Here is a 24,729-nt window from a genome sequence, read left to right on the forward strand (position 1 = left end):
TCACCCCCAGAGTAACAGAAAAGAGCACCGGGAGCAAGAAAGCCAGAGTGCCTGTGGATGCAGAACTGTACAAGAGGCAGAGATCACCGGTTGCCAGAAATCCTGATCTGGCTGATTCAAAGGCGTAAAGAAGTGCTCTGATCCGAGCACTCTAGTCTAGCAGAGAAAATAAAGTACAGTACCTGCAGAGACAAAGCCTGAAGAACAGCCTGTAGGGGGATAGAGATCTGAGCGCAGCTCAAAGAAAGCAACAGGCAGAGATATACTGAACCACAGTAAAATCGAGGAAGTGAGCCTGAAAATCCATGTTAGACTCCTCCAAGTTCAAGGAAAGTGTTGGTAACCAAACTCCATGTATTCAGACAACAGGGACAGCCTATGTAATTGAGACCTGCAAGAACAAAAGTGGGGTCATCCATCATCATCATAGGCGGTCCCTCGAAGCGAGGATGACTTGCTTCCATGCCAAATAGGGATGAGTTCACAGGTGTTTCAATGAAGGACCTAATATTCCAGATCCCGAACTACATCTTGAAGGGTGGCAGATGCCTGTGCGAGGATTTTTTTAACGTGTGGTGGCCGTTGCACACCAGCCACCACAAGGGCTTGACAGAGCTAGGTCTTGGTCCAGTGGCAAGGATTACACAAGACGACTGGAGACCAGCTCTGCTGCACGGACCTAGTGCACACACATATTGCAGTGTGGGCTGACCCATGCTGCCCCTTGGGCCCTCGCTTCTTCTGGGCCCCAAACTCTCACCTCTCCTGGGCTTCGGTCACTTCCCTCTACAAACCATTGCCACTCCTTCGCCCCCCCCGCTGTGCCTTCCCACACTGCACTCAGTGACCTGGCTTGGCAGCCGTCGCCCTCTTGCAGCAGCACTCACTGGTCCCTGCAGTGGTATGCTGCCGCATATTGCTCCCTCTAATGGCCCCGGCCTGCTGATGGTCTTGCAGGCCGGGACCACGCTGATTTCCAGGTCTACAGTTAAGGTACATGAAGGTGTGCAACTATGTCTAACTTTGTAAAGTGTGATATTGTTTAATTTTCTATGACGTAAACTATGCTTTCATATGTTGAAACCTCAATCTATATCTGTAATGTGGTGTAAAGTAATCCCGCATTTGGGCCACCTAGTAATAAAGTTATTTTTTCTTTAGAATCATCACCACATTTTTCTTCATCAGCAATGATCCGCAGGAAGTTTCGGCGGCACTTCTCCCGCTTCTCCACCATGACTTTTGCAAAAGAGCTATGTAAACCCTGGAAAAATGGAGTAAACACCATTTATACCATTTTTCCAGGGTTTCTGCAGCTCATACCACATTTTCCTTCTTCTCTCTTTTGTTGTCCTTGCATGGTTCAACTCCTATCTATCCAAATGCAGCCAACACATCTACAGCAATGGCTTCTCTTTCGGGCCCACATTGTCACTTCCAGAGTATCACAAGGGTCTATCCTTGGACCCGTCTTCCACACGCTGCCACCTGGTGACATTTTCTGCAGGCACGGAATCAACCTCCATACGTATGCTGAAGACACCCAGCTGTTCCTCTCCACTTTTTCTCTCTACCCCACAACCACCTCCATGCTGTCAGACTATCTGGCTAAATTTAAGTCATGCAACAGCTACAGCTTCCTCCAATTTAATACCAGGATCATAAACCCAATGTTTTTGGCCCCTACAGTAAACCATCTTCAAATCCCTCCCACTATACTCTACCCTCTCTCTACACCCTCAGCCAGCCTTATATTACCGCTCCCCCCGCCCCCGCCACTCCGCATATCTTGGTCCTCTGGCTCTGGCGCTTTGTGAGTCCCCCTTCCCTTCACCCCGCCACTGGTACAGTACATGCAGCCAATTTAGCCCCACTCTCCAGAACTCTCCCTCCCCAGACTGCTCCACTTCTCCCTTCCTTTAAAAGCTATCTTTACAAAACCCATCTTTTCAACTAAAAATTTGGTCACTCCCTACCTACTCCCCCGCCCCCCCACCCCCCCCCCCCCCCCCCCGCGCCCACCACCTCACTCCCTCTAAGTTTCTCCCTATTAGTCTCAGTGATGTCACATGCCAACTTTTTCATTTTCAGCAACCCAGTGTCACCTGTGTAATCATCTCCCTTTTCACAAAAAAGGGACTTGTGTTATTAAGAATCATATATTCTGAATTTCTATTTTCTCACCCTGGATTTTCAGTTCTCTTTGGTGAGCACATTCTGTCCAAAGGGACAGATTTTTACTTGGATTGAAATCTACCAAAAAAGGACTGATCTGTCATACCAATGGCTGTTTCCTGCTCCTGAACATTCTAATGCTCTCATGAGGAAATAAACAAAAACGAACATGACTTCTCCTTCCTTTCTCCTTGCCTCTTTTATCTGTAAAGTCGATGCTACAATAATGCTCTGTATCCATGTACCGAATGCTGACCATCTATTTTAACAGCTGTGATAACAACAGTCCCAACCTTATTATTTCATTACCTATATTGATGAGCTCAATGGAACAACTGTTAGAACAATGTTACTGTTAATTTAATATGCATGTTTTTTTTACAAATTGCAACCAATAGTTGTAACTTCAACATAAAGGAAATGTGGTATTATTAATAACAAAGGTTGTGTTACCACACTATAATTACAGTAGTGCCCTTATCAAATTGCAGAGAAACAAACTGGTATCTGTTTCTAGACTCAACAAAATTGCTATCGTCCAAATTATGGAATAAAGAAACCTTCTTTTGTGATCCGAGCCTGTTTCCTATCCAAGACTGCTCATTCATGATCACACATCATTTGCATTTCAATCATTCGACAATTTCCTGCCTCGAGGGATTTAGATGTTTATTTTCCATCCATGGAGGCACTCGGCTCTACTTACTTTTCCCAGACCAAGTCACCAGTGAGGTCAATCCAGTGTTTGTGCCACACTTTCAGCTCCTGGAAACATTATCTGTATTCTTATGATAACTAAACTTTCATAGACTTAGACTAGCCTATGCACACATTAGCAAATATTTCTCTAAACAAAAGTTTCAAGTAGCTTGTATGTATTAATAAGAATATTTGCACACATACCAAATTATTCTGTATACATTTAAATAACTAATTTATACAGAATGCCTCCTATGTATTTTCAGCATTTTCCGCTTTTATTTCATATTTTCAGTATTCATGTTTTTTCTTTTTATCTTTGGGATAACCAACCTGAAGAACTAGTGAACTTTGTTGTCATGCTTTGATCAAAAGAGAGTATTTGTCCATTTGCCTCTAGCTTCATGTTGTAACTTCCAATCATAGAGTATATTTGCCTCTTATAAACCAATAACATTTTAGTATCCTTTAACTTTCCATACAGAAGAAAATATACCCTCCTATTCTTTCAAATGATAACTAACATAATAAATGTTTTTTCTGGAAAACTATTTCACATCCATTACTGTGTGTACTGAGAGGATCACTTTTGATGCAGAGTACTGTTGGTGGAGTTTTACTCTTCAGCTGGCTTTGCTGCATCTGAGCTAGGAGTGATTAAAGCTGGCAAAATTAAGGAAAAATGTTTTACTCCCCAGCACTGGCTGTTTTCACCTTGGTGAGCACAAAAATTACCCCTTCCAATCATCATCATCATCATCATAGGCAGACCCTCGAAATCGAGGAAGACTTGCTTCCACTCTAAAAGTGAGTTCTCAGGTGACTGTGCAGTCCAATACAGGAATTACAGTTTCTGTCACAGGTGGGACAGACAGTGGTTGAAGGAAAGGGTGGGTGGGGAGTCTGGTTTGCCACACGCTCCTTCCGCTGCCTGAGTTTTGTTTCTGCATGCTCTTGGCGATGAGACTCGAGGATGCCCTTCCTCCACTTAGGGCGGTCTTGGGCCAGGGATTCCCAGGTGCCGGTGGGGATGTTGCATTTTATGAGGGAGGCTTTGAGGGTGTCCTTGAAACATTTCCTCTGCCTACCTGGGGCTCGCTTGACGTGTAGGAGTTCCGAGTAGAGCGCTTGCTTTGGGAGTCTCGTGTCGGGCATGTGGACGATGTGGCCCGCCCAATGGAGCTCATCTAGCGTGGTCAGTGCTTCGATGCTGGGGATGTTGGCCTGATTGAAAGCCTGCCCTTCCAATAAACAAAGCATATCACTCCACTTACTCTGTAACATTAATGTCACAAATCCTGCCTATATTTTAGTTGGAAATTTGGGATGTATTATGGATTTATAGCTGATCCAAAGTAAAAATGCTACTGCTGCGCAGTTATTTATATGAATCCTAATCTAGATTACAATACTCTCTCTTTTGTGACAGCATGTTAAAGTTGATTGCAAGTTAATGTTATTCAACCAGACTGGTGCAACCTGTTTTATTAAAACACCGGTAACTTTCTGTCCTATGAAGCAACACATGCAACACTTGATACGAGACAGCCCGAAAGCGTGGATGTTACAGTGGTTGATGTAAACACCTACAAGAGACCACATTCACGTCAAATCAACTCGATTCAAATTAAATTTGATCTCACCGTGTAAATTGGCTTTCAACTCAAACAAGGAAGACCAACAAGGCACAATTGGTTCACTTTTTTATCAGCTGGGAACAAATGTTATAATATAGTAGGATTTTAACTGTAGCAGTATTAACTTGCAGTGCTTTTCTTTAGATGGCATAAGATACAAATCTGAAAAAAACTGCTTTCTGCAAGTTAAGAAGATCAAGTGCAGTTTTTTTTTCACAAGTTACAAAGAGAATTAAAATGCAGGGGATTAAAATGGCTGCAATAGTCTATATATACAATTTTCACCTTTTCACCTGTGCACTTCCTGATGAAAATTACATCCACTTAGGCTGCAGTCAATATTACGCACAAATAAAACACAGTACACAGACAATCACTGCAGGTAAGGTTAACTTGATATCATGTTCGAAAAATGTGATGCATAACTATTCAATGAAATAAAGGATATTTAATTGAAATCCTAATTATAACCATATTCCTTAGAAATAGTGGGCCCAAGTTTGCCCCCCCCCCGACCCCCACCCCGGCTTAGTGCGTCGAATTTGTAGAAGAAAAACCGTGCCTAAAACTTACCTCGGTATTCTCCCCGCTGCTGGAACGTTGCAGGCCTTTGGTGTCGTGCAGCACAAGCAGTGGGGGGCGGAGTCCTGTTTGCAGCGCCGGACCTCTGCACATGTGCGCTAGAGTGTGTGTGCATGTGCAGTAGCTCCTCATCCTATAATCTCTGCAGGCTGTGTGGGAGGGTCCCAAAGCACGCTGCCCCTAGCCCTGGCCAAATGGGCTCCCTCATCGGCTTTCCCTGTCGCATTCAGCGTTCAGTCTCCACCACCCCCACCCCCCCTGCCATTTAGCTAATCTTACTCTTTTGATTTGATTTCTCTTTTCTTCAGCTAGCTGGATACGACTTGCTTAAAGCTTTGTTGTGCCTCAGTGAATCATCTTTTATCAATGTTCCGGTCATAAGCAGCATACTCCCATGTGTCAGCTGGGATACCACATTTTTAAGATCGGTCTTTTGGCAAATCATATATCTTTTGAACTGACCACAATGAGAGCAGTTACCGAGCTTCGAATCATTGTAGAATATCTTCTTGGGTTGTCTCGAACCAGGCATTGGGATCAGGTGACCAGCCCACCTGAGTGGGCCTTTGTCATCATTTCCCCTACCCGCCCTCCCCTTACCGATACCGCGCTGAGCCTAGCCTCCCGGTGTGCATCTTATCGCCCCAAGCCCTGGCCGAATGGGTTCCCTCATCGGCGGCCAGCTGCTAGCGTTTTTCTGCAGTAAAGCTTTGCTAAAGGTAGGACTTCTATTTTTTATTTGTTTACTTATTTATTTATTGATAATGTGGTCCTAAATTCTTGTTTGATTTACATTCAAGTTTACTCTTCATCTGCTTTCAAAAGGAATTCTGTAAAATAGTTTGGCTGAAACTCTTATTTACAAGACTTGCTATAATGTAGTTGCTACTTTACCAATCCATTTTTAATCTAGTTGTTTAGTGATTTGTAAGTCTTGGTGCTAGGTGCAGGTCCTCTCAGCTTCCTTGTATTTTTTATTTATTTTTGGTGCTTTAAATGTACTTACCTGCGCTGATTTCTTAGCTCACCGCAAGGTTTTTCTGTGCGGCCACAAGTGGCCACATACGCTGGCCTAAGTTAGTTTGGAGTAACTTTTAGCTGTCTAAACTTGCTTAAATGGCCAAAACAGGCATAAGTGGCTGGTAACGCCCCCTTTTGAAAAAAAAATGAAACTAAAAAAAAAACGAACCAAGTCACTTACACTGGAACAAATTAAATGGGCAGAATTGCGATTTTTAAGATACTCAAAAAAAATCTAGTTGCTCCCAAAAAAACGGAGCAACTTCTGGGCAAACTTGGGCCCAGTGAAACTATAGTGAATGACATTGGAACTCCAAGCAAATTAAACTCTAAAATGCCCAGGCACTATAGAAAATAAATGATTGACTACAATACACAACGTGTATCTTACAAGAAAAAAAAATCATTCAGCAAAACTGAGGTTTGGCACAACACATGTTGGTCTCTTCAGGAGTCCAATATAATATCCACATTGTCCTTCGCACTTTTGGTGGGGCTGTGGCAATGTAAGACTTCCGGACAACAGAGAATTTCCTTTCAGAAATATAACTGATTTAAGACTTAAAGTGAAGCCCCTTTTTTTGGAAGATATGATAATCAATATTCACAGTTGACCTTTCTCACATAATGCATGCTGCAAAACATGCTGCCTTCTGAGGGGTGGAACTGGTCTTTGGTGGCTGTGCTAAACAGACTATGCTAATGAGGGGCCTAATGTCTGCTTAAGGATCGCAAGCTTAAATTGGTCACAAAAGGTCTAGTTTATTTTGCAGCCGAACCAGCGATCCTTGACGGGACTGCAGAAGGACACCAACAATAAGGTATGTTTTTTTCTTGTTAACTTACCTTAATGGGGAGCCAGGAGAAGTAGGAGTGCTGCTTCTGCTTCTGCAGCATTACTGCGGGCTGTTGCCAATCCGCTCTTGCTTGCCCTTCCTGTTCTTCTCCCCTGTCTCCCAGGACCTATCTGAGGGCCGCTGCTGGACTCAGAGCTGGCCCAAATTTGCCTAGAGGAAACTAGCAATCAATCTCACGAGACCCGACAGTCACCCACAGTTCACCATAATTATTCAGATGAGGCGCAAGATCCAGTTTCTAACGAGTCTCAGGCCTCTGGCTTCTGGTGTGCACTGCAAATGCATTGACCGTTTTGAGCCTGAAAATGAGCCAAAACAAGTTTCTACCCCACTCTCACTTTCATCATTGGCATGTGCAGGCATTTCAGTTCCCTACACCGTGCATACTGTATGCACTAAACCTATCACACAATGACAGAGGCTGCAAAATTCAGGAGGTCTAATGCGGCCATTAAGGCTGGTTTTGTTGAAAAAATAGCAGTTGCCTGATTCCAGGGCAGAACGCGGCAGCTGCGATTTTGGGGGAGGTCTGTAGCACTGTCATTGCACTTCAGTCCTACACTCCTGATCTTTGGGCACCCTGTGCTGAGGGGAGCGGGTAGGTCCGAGGGCCTCCTCGTAGGACTGCTCCTGGGCACGGCCAAGGGTGCCATCAGCCGGTCCAGGCAGCGGGCGGTCGAGGGGGTCGTTCATTGCCTGCCTCTCTTCCGCGCCTACATCCGGGCCAGGTTGTCCTTGGAGATGGAGCACGCTGTGTCCACCGGTAAGCTCGCGGCTTTCCGCGAGAGGTGGGCGCCGGAGGGACTGGAGTGCATTGTCACCACCGGCAACCAAATTTTAATTTAATTTTAGATGTTTTAAAGTTTAATTTGTTTTAATTGCTGGGTTTTTAGTGTCCCCCTCCCCTTTTATAGGGGGCACTTGTAAATTATGGTTTTAGAGCCCAAAAAAAACACCAAAAAAAATTTACAAATTTGCAAAAAAAAAGGGCCTTGGGAAATGTTTGGAGTGTCCCCCAGATCAGGGGGCATGATTTAATGTTTAAGATTTAATGTTTATTGTTTAGAAACATAAAAACATAGAAAATAGGTGCAGGAGTAGGCCATTCGGCCCTTCTAGCCTGCACCGCCATTCAATGAGTTCATGGTTGAACATGCAATTTCAGTACCCCCTTCCTGCTTTCTCGCCATACCCCTTGATCCCCCTAGTAGTAAGGACTTCATCTAACTCCCTTTTGAATATATTTAGTGAATTTGCCTCAACAACTTTCTGTGGTAGAGAATTCCACAGGTTCACCACTCTCTGGGTGAAGAAGTTTCTCCTCATCTCGGTCCTAAATGGCTTACCCCTTATCCTTAGACTGTGACCCCTGGTTCTGGACTTCCCCAACATTGGGAACAATCTTTCTGCATCTAACCTGTCTAAACCCGTCAGAATTTTAAACGTTGCTATGAGGTCCCCTCTCATTCTTCTGAACTCCAGTAAATACAAGCCCAGTTGATCCAGTCTTTCTTGATAGGTCAGTCCCATCATCCCGGGAATCAGTCTGGTGAACCTTTGCTGCACTCCCTCAATAGCAAGAATGTCCTTCCTCAAGTTAGGAGACCAAAATTGTACACAATACTCCAGGTGTGGCCTCACCAAGGCCCTGTACAACTGTAGCAACACCTCCCTGCCCCTGTACTCAAATCCCCTCGCTATGAAGGCCAATATGCCATTTGTTTTCTTAACCGCCTGCTGTACCTGCATGCCAACCTTCAATGACTGATGTACCATGACACCCAGGTCTCTTTGCACCTCCCCTTTTCCTAATCTGTCACCATTCAGGTAATAGACTGTCTCTCTGTTTTTACCACCAAAGTGGATAACCTCACATTTATCCACATTATACTTCATCTGCCATGCATTTGTCCACTCACCTAACCTATCCAAGTCACTCTGCAGCCTCATAGCATCCTCCTCGCAGCTCACATGCCACCCAACTTAGTGTCATCCGCAAATTTGGAGATACTACATTTAATCCCCTTGTCTAAATCATTAATGTACAGTGTAAACAGCTGGGGCCCCAGCACAGAACCTTGCGGTACCCCACTAGTCACTGCCTGCCATTCTGAAAAGTACCCATTTACTCCTACTCTTTGCTTCCTGTCTGACAACCAGTTCTCAATCCACGTCAGCACACTACCCCCAATCCCATGTGCTTTAACATTGCACATTAATCTCTTGTGTGGGACCTTGTCGAAAGACTTCTGAAAGTCCAAATATACCACATCAACTGGTTCTCCCTTGTCCACTCTACTGGAAACATCCTCAAACAATTCCAGAAGATTTGTCAAGCATGATTTCCCTTTCACAAATCCATGCTGACTTGGACCTATCATGTCACCTCTTTCCAAATGCGCTGCTATGACATCCTTAATAATTGATTCCATCATTTTACCCACTACTGAGGTCAGGCTGACCGGTCTATAATTCCCTGTTTTCTCTCTCCCTCCTTTTTTAAAATTTGGGGTTACATTGGCTACGCTCCACTCAATAGGAACTGATCCAGACTCAATGGAATGTTGGAAAATGACTGTCAATGCATCCGCTATTTCCAAGGCCACCTTCTTAAGTACTCTGGGATGCAGTCCATCAGGTCCTGGGGATTTATCAGCCTTCAATCCCATCAATTTCCCCAACACAATTTCCCGACTAATAAGGATTTCCATCAGTTTCTCCTCCTTACTAGACCCTCTGACCGCTTTTATATCCGGAAGGTTGTTTGTGTCCTCCTTAGTGAATACCGAACCAAAGTACTTGTTCAATTGGTCTGCCATTTCTTTGTTCCCCGTTATGACTTCCCCTGATTCTGACTGCAGGGAACCTACGTTTGTCTTTACTAACCTTTTTCTCTTTACATATCTAAAGAAACTTTTGGAATCCATCTTAATGTTCCCTGCACGCTTCTTCTCGTACTCCATTTTCCCTGCCCTAATCAAACCCTTTGTCCTCCTTTGCTGAGTTCTAAATTTCTCCCAGTCCCCGGGTTCGCTGCTATTTCTGGCCAATTTGTATGCCATTTCCTTGGCTTTAATACTATCCCTGATTTCCCTTGATAGCCACGGTTGAGCCACCTTCCCTTTTTTATTTTTACGCCAGACAAGAATGTACAATTGTTGTAGTTCATCCATGCGGTCTCTAAATGTCTGCCATTGCCCATCCACAGTCAACCCCTTAAGTATCATTCGACAATCTATCCTAGCCAATTCACGCCTCATACCTTTAAAGTTATCATTCTTTAAGTTCTGGACCATGGTCTCTGAATTTACTGTTTCATTCTCCATCCTAATGCAGAATTCCACCATATTATGGTCACTCTTCCCCAAGGGGCCTCGCACAAAGAGATTGCTAATTAATCCTCTCTCATTACACAACACCCAGTCTAAGATGGCCTCCCCCCTAGTTGGTTCCTCGACATATTGGTCCAGAAAACCATCCCTTATGCACTCCAGGAAATCCTCCTCCACCATATTGCTTCCAGTTTGGCTAGCCCAATCTATGTGCATATTAAAGTCACCCATTATAACTGCTGCACCCCTAATTTCCTCTTTGGTGCCCTCCCCAACATCACTACTACTGTTTGGAGGTCTGTAACAACTCCCACTAATGTTTTTTGCCCTTTGGTGTTCTACAGCTCTACCCATATAGATTCCACATCATCCAAGCTAATGTCCTTCCTAACTATTGCATTAATCTCCTCTTTAACCAGCAATGCTACCCCACCTCCTTTTCCTTTTATTCTATCCTTCCTGAATGTTGAATACCCTGGATGTTGAGTTCCCAGCCCTGATCATCCTGGAGCCACGTCTCCGTAATCCCAATCACATCATATTTGTTAACATCTATTTGCACAGTTAATTCATCCACCTTATTACGGATACTCCTTGCATTAAGACACAAAGCCTTCAGGCTTGTTTATTTAACATCCTTTGTCCTTTTAGAATTTTGCTGTACAGTGGCCCTTTTTGTTCTTTTTCTTGGGTTTCTCTGCCCTCCACTGTTCCTCATCTCCTTTCTGTCTTTTGCTTTTGTCTCCTTTTTGTTTCCCTCTGTCTCCCTGCATTGGTTCCCATCCCCCTGCCATATTAGTTTAACTCCTCCCCAACAGCACTAGCAAACACTCCCCCTAGTACATTTGTTTACTCCAAAAGAGTTGTAGAGCTGTTGAGTGCCAGAGGGACTGGAATGCATCATCACCCCCGGCAACCAAATTTTAATGTGATGTTTTTTGTCTGTCGTTTAATTTGTTTATTGTGCCGGTTTTAGTGCCCCCGCCCTTTTAGTCAGGGGGCATTTATATAATTTGTGTTTTTATTGCCCTCAAAAAAAACATACAAAAAAACAAGGGGCACTTGAAAAGATTTTTTTTCGAGTGTGCACCCTCCCCCCCCCCCCCCCCCCCACTTTAATCAGGGGGCACTTGATTTAATTGTCTTCAACTAAAATAGTTGTAGCGCTGTCATTGCCTGCGCTCGATGCTCACATGTGAATATGCAGATTGTGTCGTCAATCGGCATGCAATGTCTAAATTGATGCACAACTGTGATTTCGGATGTTGTTGCTCTGGATACCACCCTCTCCAAACCACACACAGAAGAGCGTTAATGCAGTGTTACTACAGAGACTCTGCCAGCACTTCTTAAAGGTACAACACATGTTTCACGTAACTTTAGATTTTAGCGTTTGCTGTTTTTTTTATTGTCAATAATGGCTTGATGCAATGCATTTAAAACATTGTTAAATTGTGCTGGGAGTGCTGCTGAATGCTTGCAAAGCTTTGGATGTTAAAGGAAGACCTCTGAGAACATCACTCGCTCACAGTTCTGAGGGCTCTAGTTGCAGTCCTCCTTGAGCTGCAGCATCACATGGAGATGAAACAGAGGCAGCAAAGGGGACAAAATGCTCGCAGAGGGAAGAGGAAGAAGCAGCAGCATAGGAAGCAGAAGAGGAGGAAGCATAAGGAGGCCATCTAGACAGCCCCTTTCTGGCTGGGATATCCAGGATTGAATCATCTGCCTGCGGTACCAGTGAACACAACCCCAATTCCCCTTTCAGAATTTGTACCACACCTTACTTTTCCTCTGTTACTGACCAGCACAGTGTCCTCTTGGCCACAGTGCTGAAATAAAAGCCACCACAAAGCAAGTTTTCCAATCTAACTTTATCCATATATGCATCCAATATTACATCAAAAAATCAACTAATCACCTTGTGCAATCCCTTAGTGACTGTCTTGCATGTGCCTTTGCCTATCCTAGTGATGTCACGCAGTGCTACCCCAGTGGCTCCAGCATGGCTGGTGGAAGGCTGCTGACTTTCAATGGGGGACACTGCAGATGGCGTGCAGGATGACCTCAAAGAGCTGGTGGCTGCGAGTGTCAAATCGAGTGATGGTGTTTCTTCTTTTGCTTCTTCACTCTCCCACCTCTTGTCTTGGTCAACCATTGGCTGAGCATGCTGGATTTCTTGGGTATCTGAAATGAGGAAGGCACAAGGATAGGGTTGTGGTGAGGGGAGTGGGGGGGAAGAGGTGCATGCTTACGCCATGTGCACATTATAAATCAGAACAGATTATGGGGTGAGGGAAAGTAGGATGTGAGGAAGATAACCTATGAGGATACCGGCATCTTGTATTCTTTCAGCCCCGCCGCTGGCCAAGAGCTCAGCCATGCCCCTGCCAAGAATGGCCAGCACCACCTCCTCCAAGGGGTGAGGTGAAGCGAGTAATGTGAGGTGTGCCTCATGTTTGGTCAATAATGTTGGTAGGTGAGTGATGGAGGTGGAGGGGTGGGTCGTGCATTATGCAGTGTATCAGGCTAGTGGTGCACTTTGTAGGAGACGGCTTTAGAAGATGCATTCACTGACCTTGACCACACATCTGAGGTCATGAAAACTTGGCTCCCCGCTGAGTGCACAGCCTGTCAGCAGCTTGACAGTCGTTAGGCTGTGCGCTCCAATCATGTAAAGTAGCAGGCAGCATCAAATTGACGTGCTGCCTGTGTTTTCTAACTGGGTATGGGCCTATCTCGTGTTGCAGTGCCCATGCCCGTTTCAGGCCTCATCGAATTTCACCCTCATATATTGTTTTGATGGTTATAGCTAAGAATTAAAAACATCAAGATAAAGCAAAGATTTTATTTTATTTTAATCAATTATTTTGAACTCATGAATTTAAATACATCACCATTAGTTGTGGCAAGAAAACTGGCATAATTCCAGGAACTTTGCAGTGACTTAACTAGGGAGCAGAGCAATGATAATCAGTTTTGCAGTTTCCGCGAGGGTATTTGTGGAGCGACTCTAAAATCCTACTAAATTCTGGCGTGGTATAAATAATGGCGTAACTCACACAATAATTTCCCAGGATTTTTACGGTGTACAACAAACCCAATGCTATAGCTGTGCTATTCCAATGGCACATGTCTCCAGAAAATTCTGAGTCATTAAAAAGATTCAGCACTAAAAAGGGTAATTTTCTGACTTTATGCTCCTAGCATCATCATAGGCAGTCTCTCGTTTCCACTCTAAAAATTAATCCTTAGGTGACTAAACAGTCCAATATGAGAACCACAGTCCCTGTCACAGGTGGGACAGACAGTCGTTGAGAGAAAGGGTGGGTGGGACTGGTTTGCCGCACCTCCTTTCCGATGCCTGCACTTGATTTCTGCATGCTCTCGGTGATGAGACTCGAGGTACTCAGCGCCCTCCCGGATGCACTTCCTCCACTTAGGGCAGTCTTTGGCCAGGGACTCCCAGGTGTCAGTGGGGATGTCGCACTTTATCAGGGAGGCTTTGAGGGTAAGGTTTCCTCTTCCCACCTTTGACTCATTTGCCGTGAAGGACTTCCGAGTAGAGTGCTTGCTTTGGGAGCCTCGTGTCTGGCATGCAAACGATGTGACCTGCCCAGCGGAGCTGATCAAGTGTGGTCAGTGCTTCAATGTTGGCCCGGTCGAGGATGCTAACGATGGTGCATCTGTCCTCCCAGGGGATTTGTAGGATCTTGTGGAACATCTTTGGTGGTATTTCTCCAGCGACTTGAGGTGTCTACTGTATATGGTCCATGTCTCTCAGCCATACAGGAGGGAAGGTATTACTACAGCCCCGTAGACCATGAGCTTGGTGGATTTGAGGGCCTGGTCTTCAACACTCTTTTCCTCAGGCGGCCAAAGGCTGCGCTGGCGGACTGGAGTGTTGAATCTCGCCGTCAAATGTTTGCTCTTGTTGATAAGAGGCTCCCGAGGTATGGGAAATGGTCCATGTTGTCCAGGGCCGTGCCATGGATTTTGATGGGGTGGGGGGGGGGAGGCGGGAAGGGTGCAGGGGGGATTGCTATGCGGCGAGGACAGGCTGGTGGAGGACCTTTGTCTTACGGATGTTTAGCGCAAGACCCATGCTTTCGTACGCCTCAGTAAATACATTGACTATGAATTGGAGTTCAGCCTCAGTATGTGCGCAGACACAGGTGTCGCCCGTGTACCGTAGCTCGACGACAGCGGTTGGGGTGGTCTTGGACCTGGCCTGAAGACGGCGAAGGTTGAATAGGTTCCCAGTGGTTCTGTAGTTTAGTTCCACTCCAGCGGGGAGCTTGTTGATTGTGAGGTGGAGCATGGCAGTGAGAAAGATTGAGAAGAGGGCTGGGGTGATGACACAGCCCTGTTTGACCCCAGATTGGACGTGGATTAGGTCTGTAATGGATCCGTTAGTAAGAATCACGGCCTGCATGTCGTCGTGGAGAAGGCAGAGGATGGTGACGAACTTTTGGGGGCATCCGAAACGGAGGAGGAAGCTCCATCGACCCTCAGGGTTGACAGTGTCAAAAGCATTTGTAAGGTCGCAGAAGGCCATGTCTAAGGGCTGCAAAAATCACGTCCATTGTGCCCCGTAGAGGACGAAATCCGCACTGCGACTCCGGAGGAGCTCCTCAGCCATAGGGTGAAGACGGCTGAGAAGGACTCTAGCGACGACTTTCCCAGTGGCTGATAATAGGGAGATTCTTCTGTATTTGCCACAGTCGGACATCCCTTTTTTAAAGATGGCCACGATCACTGCATCTCTGAGATCTCCCGGCATGCTCTCCTCCCTCCAGATGAGAGAGATGAGGTCATGTATTCGCGCCAACAGTGCCTCTCCGCCATATTTCAGTGCCTCAGCGGAGATTCCATCTGTTCCCGTAGCCTTGTTGTTCTAAAGCTGTCTTATGGCTTTTTCTACCTTGTGCAGTGCTGGGGTTTTACTGAGGTGGTGGCAGGTAGCATGCTGCGGGATAGAGGTGAGAACACTCAAGTCAAAGGCAGAGTCTCGATTGAGGAGTTCTTCGAAGTGCTCCTTCCAGCGGGCCCTGACTGCCTCGGTGCCCTTGATGAGTGTTTCCCCGTTCTTGGCCAGCAGTGGGGTGGGGCCTTGGGTGTTTGGACTGTAGGTGGCCTTGACTGCGATGAAGAATCCTTGCACTTCATGGCTGTCGGCCAGCTGTTGTTTCTCCTGTGCTTTCTCCATCCACCATCTGTTCTTTAGGTCCCGGGTTTTTTGTTGGACCTCAGCCTTAAGCCATCTGTAATGCTGCCTTGCTGCTCCCGAGTTGGGTTGTTTAAGGCTCAGAAATGCCCTTCGCTTGTGATCTATTAACTCTTGGATCTCCTGGTCATTCTCATCAAACTTGTCCTGGTGTTTCCTGGTTGAGTGACTGAACGTCTCTTTGCAGGCACTGGTTATGGAGGCCTGGAGGGCAGACCAAGCGCTGTGGGCATTCTGCATCTCGGGGTCATCAAGGCACTCCAGATTAGCTGTGAGGCGCTGACTGTATAGTGCTCTCTTAGCTGGGTCTTTAAGCGCCCCGGCATTGACTTTTTTGCAGCACTGCTTCTGCTGCACCCTCCGCTTTGGGGCTATGTTGATATCAATGATGGATCAGATTAGGAGGTGGTCCGTCCAGCAGTTATCAGCTCCTGTCATGGCATCATCTCCGAGCATCATCTGTTTGGTGTACATTAGAAATTTGGGATTGTACACGATTTTCCAACTAACAATTTAAATGGTTGGAAAATTATGCACAGCTTATGTCTGAATTTCCAATATAAACTACTGCCAAGGGAACCTCATCTATCACAAAGTCAGAAAAGTATCCAGCAGATCCAAAGAACAGCCCCAATACTTTTTAAACCATGAAGCCCAAGCAATTAAAACAGCCCTATGGAGGGGTTCTCACAGCTTTAGTGTGTGCTGAAATCAATTTGGGCCCTAACTCCTGAGTTATATTGTTACTTTTAAAGTGATGCACACCCAAAACTGCTTCATATTGATGCAAAAGTACAGTATAACAAATACCCCTTCGGAGATATATTTGAACACAGGTCATACGCTCTATATATTCTACATAACATGCGTTATCTATTTTATTTCCTTTGCCATTCAGCTTTAATTGTACCCTGAACCATTTTACACCCATTTTAAAATAAATGTGAAAGGAGTTTCATACAAACACATTGGCCTGAATGTTAACAAGGGCGGATTGCATAGGCAGAGGGGGTGGAGTTTTGGTTAGGAAACCCGATGCAGGTTTCACAGCATGTTGCAGAGTTGTAACTCCACAGCGTGTGTCCTTTCTTCTCGAAAGGTTCCCCGCCTGGAAGTCAGCCTGATTGACAGGCTTGGCTTCTAGTCAAGCGGGGAGCTGGCAGGTCCCGACTCCTGACCCCGGGGGTCTTTGTGTGGTGGAGGTCTGATGCGGGGGGGGGGGGGGGTGGAGCTTGGGGGGTCTAGTGGAAAGCATTCTCGCTCCTCCTGGTCCACAAACAGTGTTGTAAAGGCACTTACCTTCTCCCCAAAGGTGTCCTCACTTACCTGCAGCTGCCGGCTAAGCAGGTTAAATCAAAGCCTGCCAGCCTCGTTAAAATATTTAAATTGCCAACTCGTCACCGCCCCTTGTCCCGCCTCCGTTAAACCCAGAAGTAGGCTGGTTGGAGTAGGGTTTGAGATTTTTTAAATGTTAACATCTGACCCGACCTCAACCCACCCGTTTTGGGGGGTTATAATTCATCCCATTTCAATTTGTATGTTAATTTACATGGTGCATTTTCATTTCACATATTATTATATTCCAATACTTACAATGAAGTAATTTTTTTGTGTTATATCTGTAACTTCTCTAATTTTATTAGAGAGTGACAAACAGATAGAAGGGTATGGTAGCTTAGTATTGATTGTTTTCACTAAAATCTAGTTTCCAACTTAATTAATTAAATTATCTTTCTATGGAATATTGTATAAGCCAAAACATGGCTGAACAGACAATAAGCAGACCTATAAAAGGAATGACTGTCCCTGCACTCTGCTGGATTACTGAAATCACAACAAATTTGTAGAAGTCTCAACATTTGTTTTCTGCGTAGAAATATACTCCATATTTAAATACACAACTGAAGGGAATGGTGGCAAGCACTGCTGCCAGAAAGACTGGTTACCTCCCACGCGAATGTGCTTTACCTGATTTGTGTATCAGGAAATCTGCTCTCCTCTAGTGGGTGTATTTTCCTGTTTCCCTCGCATATGGCGTGGGGGCGGGGCGGGGGGACGGGGCGTGGGAGACGGTGGGAAATCCAGAAGTTTGGGTTTCCTGGCAAACTCCACACCAAGCAAAAAAGAGGATTCACATAATTACCGAAACCTGGGTCACTTACATATTGAATGTGGACTAATACTAAGATGGTTCAGTATTATATGCCGATTGTTCAATGTGTAATTTGAAATTGTAAGAAACACATGTATAATTAAAAATCCATAATTTGAAAAGGCATTCAAGCTGGCTCCATAATGGTATAATAAATAAACACATCCTGACCTAGGGCTGTATTTTCCTGTTTCCCTCGCATATGGCGCGGGGGGGGGGACGGGGGGGGCGGGGGGGGGACCCGGGAGATGGTGGTAAATCCGGAAGTTTGGGTTTCCCGGCAAACTCCACATCATGCGTGCGATGTAAAGGGTGGGTTTCCCGCCCAGAAGCCAGCCTGATTGTCATGCTGACTTCCAGGCGGGCAGGGAACGCGGACCAGCAGGACCAGGTAGCTACTGGGCCCAGAAAAGTGGAGAGGGTCCCATCCCCAACCCCGGGGCTGAGTCACGATCCAGGGGGCTCCGATCCCCAACCCCGGGGCTGAGTCACGATCCAGAGGGCTCTGATTCCCAGCCCCGGGGCTAAGTCGCAATCCCGGGGCTCCGATCCCCAACTCCGGGTCTGAGTCATGATGCAGGGGGCTCCAATTCCCAACCTCGGGGATAAGTCACGATCCGGGGACTCTGATCCCCAACCCCGGGGCTAAGTCGCGATCCTGGGGCTCCGATTCCCAACTCCGAGGCTAAGTCATGATCCAGGGAGATCTGATCTCCCAACTCCGGGGCTAAGTCGCGATCCCAGGGGATCCTATCCCCCACCCCGGGGCTCTGATCCCCCAACCCCGGGGCTGAGTCACGATCCAGGGGGCTCCGATTCCCAACCCCGGGGCTAAGTCGCGTTCCCAGGGAGTGGGGGGTGTTTCAAGACTGGGGTTGAGGGTCCAAATCCGTGGTGGATCCAAAACCCCAACCCGGGGAAGCAGGCTGCTGTTGGGGATGCTTGGGAGGCCGGGAGGAAGCACTCCTGCTCCTCCCGGCCCACAAGGATTGCTCCCCGAGGCTGAGGCTGCCTCAATGCAGCTACCAGGAATCCCGAGCCCCGAAATCCCAGGCTGCCTGCAGTAAAGTAGAGGCTTCAGGCCTCATTATAATATGTAAATTGCCAACCCGCCTCCTGGCAGCGGGTTGTGGTCGGTATTTAGACTTTTACAACTTTCATTTCTCCGCCCCACCTCCAACCCACCTATTTTTTCCTGTGAAAATTCTGGCCCTACTATCAATTTTATAAATCCAAAAGTGTGCAAGTGCATAGAATATTTTGATTTATTAAAAATACATGCATAATAGTATTATCACTATTAGTATTGGACGTAAAGTTCAGTGTGATAAACTGAAAAAATAAATTCTATTTGACAGCATAGCATGACTTTACAAACATTCATTCAAATGCATACGTGTCAATTTAGTTTCTTCTAGTCACCTATGCCACCACTAAAAAGTCAATATGAGAGCACTGGAGAGAAACACTGTAAATTAAGACCTTCTTGCTGCTGCCCACTCTCTCATTCTTCGGCACGGTAGAATTTTGCTGTATCACTCAGAAATGACACAGATGAATTTACAAATTCTGGGTTTCTTTCATGCAATTGCAAGAGAAAGCATCATACATTTACTACATTGCCAAATAGGTGTTCTCAGGATTTCCACCAACGTCGAGGAAATTCTACACTAAAATTTGCCAAATGTCATAAAGAAAAGTTTCCTTTTTTAATGCTAGTCATCAATGAAATCCTACAGTGATTCCAACACACTGGAAGAAGCCTTATCTAATGAAAGTGTGCTGTATGATATTTGCAACAAATGTGTTAACATGTTCAGATAAAACTCCTCCGGCTGATATTTTATCAAATGTGTTAGCCCATTTAACTCATTAAACTGCAAACAGGTATTTCATGTGGACCTATTGTTATGCTTGTTTCACTCCCTCTACTAATCTACTCTGTATGTCTATCTAAAAAAATTAAAGTAATGCTATGTGTAATAAATATCCTGCACACAAGCAACAGAGTTTTGATACTTTGCTCTAACACTTAATGAGGGAAAATGTTTTTTTTAAGTAGTCAGAAATTATTGTAAGAGCACATAGTGCCGCTGCAATCATAACCGAAATGCAACAATTGGTTTTTGTGACAATGTTCCTGGAACAAAATAGTCTAGTGCTTAATTTTGAACAGATAGAATAAGATGCTGAGAATAAGATTTGATTCATATAAAGCATTTTGGTACTATCTAAGACAACGGGACAAATCTTGTTGTGTTCAGTGCAATATGGTAGATATTATTTAACTCCAAATGTAAGTAGATTTCCTACCATGACTATTTTTTTGCAGAAATCCAGGACAGCTCAGATCAGATACTGCATGAGGTGTTACAGTGACTGTTCCTTCTGAATGCTCAGCTCTGAAAAAATGGCAACTAAGTTGAAAATGCCACAAAGGTCATATGGTCCTTCTAAAGGAAAGTAATAGCTACTTTAATTTTACTTAAAAAGAAAGCAAAAACGCACATGGTGGCATAATACTCTAACTGTGCATTTCCTCCTTGGCATTACCAGTCTTACCAGAGGGTGGTGTTTTATTTACGCATGTAACAGTGATACCTTATGATGGAAGTTGAACAATAATGAACCCTTACTCCTAATTTCTGGACACATTAAGCAACAATGTTTTACATTGTGTTTTTTTTTAGAATTAAGCATTTATGAGGCTTTAAAGCAGAAAGGTGGGCACTTACCATATATTCCATATTAGAGGCACTTGGTGAAATCTGACCTCTCAGTTTATTGTGAAGATCCAAGATTACTTGTCTGTCACTATCTGTGATAGATCTTTTCGCTCTTCTGGATGTCCGTTGTTGTTCATTTTGATCCATATATTTTGCCATGATTGAATCCAAACCATCAGTAAAATTACTGCTCGTTTTAGTGGCTGTTTCAGTTGTCAAGAGTTCTCCATCGTCTTCCATAAATCTTGCCAATATTGCATCCAATTCGGAAGTAACATTGGGGCTCATCATCGCAACAACTGTTTGTGCAACGAATAGCAAAGCAGTCACCAACTCTGAACACTTCATGATGAATGACCTCAGGATATTCTGCGATTAACTCCGAGGCACTTCACGCAAAATCCCGTCCAACTCTGAAGCTGCAATGATGAAGAGTGCACTATTTGCAGGTTAAAGGACTCGATGTATTAATTTACTAAATAACAAAAGTAAATATTTTGTGTTGGGAGGAAAGTGTGCCGCTTGCGTTGTCATGGAGAAAGCCTCGGACGCCAGTAAATATAGACGTCCATTCTTGCAAAGACTATGAAATTATCTGTTCATATTATGAACAGATAATTTATCGTCTGCCCGAGCTACAGGCATTTGAATAGCGTTTTGTTTTAACAAGAAAGCGGGCAAATCAAATTAGGATCCATTTATGTCAGACATGTTCAGCATATACAGTTCAGGGGGATCTAGTGCAAGTGTCCAGCCTGAGGGGCAGCCCGCGCCCAGCTCACACGGTCCCAGTGCTTGGTCAGGGGGAGCAAACATCTCCGTTACAAAATTACCGACAACTTTACAACGAATTTACCACATTCGGTCACTGGCGAACGGTTCGGGCGACACCTACCTTCACTCCTCTCACCAGCAACAACTCTCGCTTTCGATTTAATGCAAAAAGGCTTTTATGATGTTAATCTGCAACTTTTAGCAAGAAAACAACAAAGCGCGCCTTGGGAGCTTTGCTCCGAGAGGGGAACTTGCCGGTGTGTTGTGTGGCGGCGCGGCGCGGCGCGGTGCAGCGTTCGCCTGCCTACCTGCCTGCGGTACGCTGCGCCGATGAAGCGGACTCTCCGGCCGCTTCAGCCGCCTTTATCCAGAGCCCAGTGACGTGTCCGCCCGCGCCCCACACCGCATCGCAGGGGCGCGCGCCGGGGAGCGGCAGGGCGAGCGCGCGGGGCAATGCCGATCCAGAGAGCGGGCAATCCGGGAAAAGGGACAAGCCACGTAGGGCAGTCCAAAGCAGGGTACTGCAATTCAGAAAAAAGAACCGATGCAGGAAAAAGGGCAATTCAGAAAAAAGGGGCAATTCAGGAAAAGGGGGCATGCCCGAAGGGGCAGTTTGAAGGGAGGGACAGGTTAGGGAAAATCCAGAAAAAAGAGCAATTCAGAAAATAGGGCACACCATGAGAGATGGGCAACCCCAAAATCGGATAATCGAGACAAAGGGACAATCTAGAAAAAAGTGCAATTTAGGAAAGGGGACAATCTAGAAAGATGTGACAATCCAGAGAGGGCGACAATAAAGAAACGGGGTCATCCAGGAAATTGGATAAGAGAATAATCCAGAGAGACAGTAATCCAGAAAAAAAGGCAATGCAAATAGAGGGGCAATAACGAGAGAGAGACATGAAAGGGAACAAGAAAAAAAGAGAATCCAGGAGCAAGGATAACACAAAATAAAGGAGTATGCTAGAAAGAGTAACTAACTAGACTAACAATGAAAAAGGGGCAAACCAGAGAGGGACAGGGGAGAGCTATTATCTGGAAAAGGGGCTAATTCAGAGAAAGAGGCAATACAAATCTGGGAAAAGGACAAAAAAGGGTCAACCAGAGAGTTTGGCAGGAAAGGACTAATCCAGAAAACAGGCAATCCAAAAAAGGGGAAATCCAAAGAGAAGGACAGGAGAGGAGGCAGGCAGAAAAAGGGGCATTGCAAAAGAGAGGATCAAGCCAAGCAAGGAGGGAATCCAGAGATGTGGCAATTCAGGATACGGGCAATCCAGAGAGATCGATGTAGAAAAGAGGGACAATTCAGAGAACGGATAATATAAAAAAGAGGCAACCCCAAAAAAGCAGCAAGGCAGGGAGTATCCAGAATAAAGGGGGATTTCATAAAGAGGTTCTAGAAAGGGAACAATCTAGAGAGAGAACATGGGGTAATGCAGAGAAAGGAGCACAGAAGTAAATAATTCAGAGAGTGAAGCAGGAGAGAGGCAATCCAGAGAGAGGGGTAGGAGAAAGGCTAATCTAGAGAAAAAGTAGCAGAGGGACAATACAGAAAAAGAGCATTTCAAATTTTGAAACTACACTATATTATTTTGGGAACAGCATCACCAGTCTTTCCCTTAAGCAGATCCCACTTCCGTTACAATCAGTTTATCTTTACTGTCCAATATCTGATCAGCATTTTCAGAGCAGCCGGCAGCAGTCCCACCTAAAATGAGAATCTATAAAATATTAGTTGGTGTTATATGAATTTCTAATATTTTCAGTTTTTTTGCAGATTTTCAGCATTAATTATCTTTTTATCTCTACAATATCAAGTTTTGTAAAAGATCCTTATATTTTTATTAATGTGGCTGAAATGCTTTCCAGCAATGTTTCTGATGCATTATGTTGGATAACTCCCAGCATCAACCTTGGCAATTAGGTGTGTGGTATTTGTAAGACCGTGTTAATTCAGTTTGACTTGTCAGTGTCCCTTTGGCTTGAAGAAGCATCAGGTATGATCCAAGTATGTGTAATGGACGGAGAGACTGAGTCATTTACTGAGTAGCTACATTGATTAATGAAGTGATGATACCTATTATTTTTGGCATGCAAGACTGTAATATTCAAATACATGAGGACCATAGCAAATACAGTTTTGAAATATTTAAATCATCAAATTATCTAAGTGTTAAATATCTATTTTTATTTGAAACATCAAGGTAAAAAAATCAGTTAAGTGTATGCTGAAAACAAAACAGTTTTTCATGTTACGAACTCGCAATATTTTATTGGTCTATAATTTGAAAATGGATCATTCAAGTTTAGCTGGAACACATCGTGAAATAAAATGCAAAATATTCTCATCTTGAAAGTAGAGCTCCACAAGTAAAACCCGTGGGAGCATGAGCTCACCATACTTAGTGTATTTCTTAGCAAATGTCTTGATCAACTATTTGTGGTAAAATGTGCAGCAACATTGCCAGTTATGGAGTTATTTAAGTAAAGATAAAGCTTGCTTAGCTAACATAGAAACATAGAAATCCACAGCGCAGAAGAAGGCCATCTCGGCCCATCGTGTCCGCGCCGGCCAACAAAGAGCCACACAGCCCTTGGTCAGCAGCCTTAAAGGTTACATATAAACATATGAAAAATGACGGAAAGGCAAAGAGCACCCAGCCCAACCAGTCCACCTCACACAACTGCGGCACCCTTATACTGAAATATTCTACACACCACCCCAACCGGAGCCATGTGATCTCCTGGGAGAGACAAAAACCAGATAAAAACCCAGGCTAAATTAGGGAGAAAAAAATCTGGGAAAATTTAATGTTAATGCGTAAAAGGAGATGGCAGTGTTATGGTTATGTTACTAGACTAGTAACCCAGAGAGAGTAAGTTTATAATTCCACCTATGGCAGCTTGAGTAATTGAATTCATTTTTTTTTTAAATCTGGAAATAAAAAGCTGGTATCAGTAAAAGTGACCATGAAGTTGTTGGATTGTTGTAAAAGTCTATGGGGGTGAAATTGCCCCTCACACTGATTGGGGGCGGTGTTGTGTATGGAGAAAGAGTCAGACTGAACACTGTGAGCTCAAAGTAAAGTGTGACCTTAGTCTTTTATTGCAGGTCTCCAGAATGTCTCTCCAACCTGTGAAGCCTCCTTAAATAACTGTGCTCCCAAGGGATTATGGGATCCCTTGGAACTCCAGGGGATGAGCCCTCTGGTGGCTGTACAGAGTAAATACAAGTGTACATATATAACAACACCCCCCCCGCCCACAAAGTCAATAGTGTAACCTATTTACAATGAAGATCTGAGGCCCTTCTTGCTGTGGTTGATCATCTCGGTGTGAAAGCTGGTGTTGTTGAATCATTTGTTGGGCCCTCGCTGGGCTGCTGTGCAGCTGGCCTTGCTGGGCTGCCTGGTGTGTTGGACCCTGCTGTGCTGCTGTGGATGATGGGTTCTGCTTCATGGTCAACCATGGTGCTGGTTGCCACTGGTGTGTATGTTGGGGGATCAAAAAAGGTAGGGTCCAAGGTGCATTGCTCAGGACAGTCCGTGAAT

The 24,729-nt window shown here is 44.9% G+C and overlaps 1 protein-coding gene across 1 annotated transcript in view; it reads right to left on the reverse strand.

The window, feature by feature from the left end:
* Positions 1–20,752, reverse strand: part of LOC139259667 (cysteine-rich secretory protein LCCL domain-containing 1-like) — a 117,422-nt gene extending 96,670 nt beyond the window's left edge. Inside the window, exon 1 of the mRNA XM_070875225.1 lies at positions 20,414–20,752. Coding sequence (XP_070731326.1) covers positions 20,414–20,752 — 339 coding nt within the window. The remainder of the gene's footprint in view (positions 1–20,413) is intronic.
* Positions 20,753–24,729: the final 3,977 nt, after the last annotated feature.

This window comes from Pristiophorus japonicus, chromosome 1, assembly GCF_044704955.1.
Source record: "Pristiophorus japonicus isolate sPriJap1 chromosome 1, sPriJap1.hap1, whole genome shotgun sequence".
NCBI classification, from domain to species: domain Eukaryota; kingdom Metazoa; phylum Chordata; class Chondrichthyes; family Pristiophoridae; genus Pristiophorus; species Pristiophorus japonicus.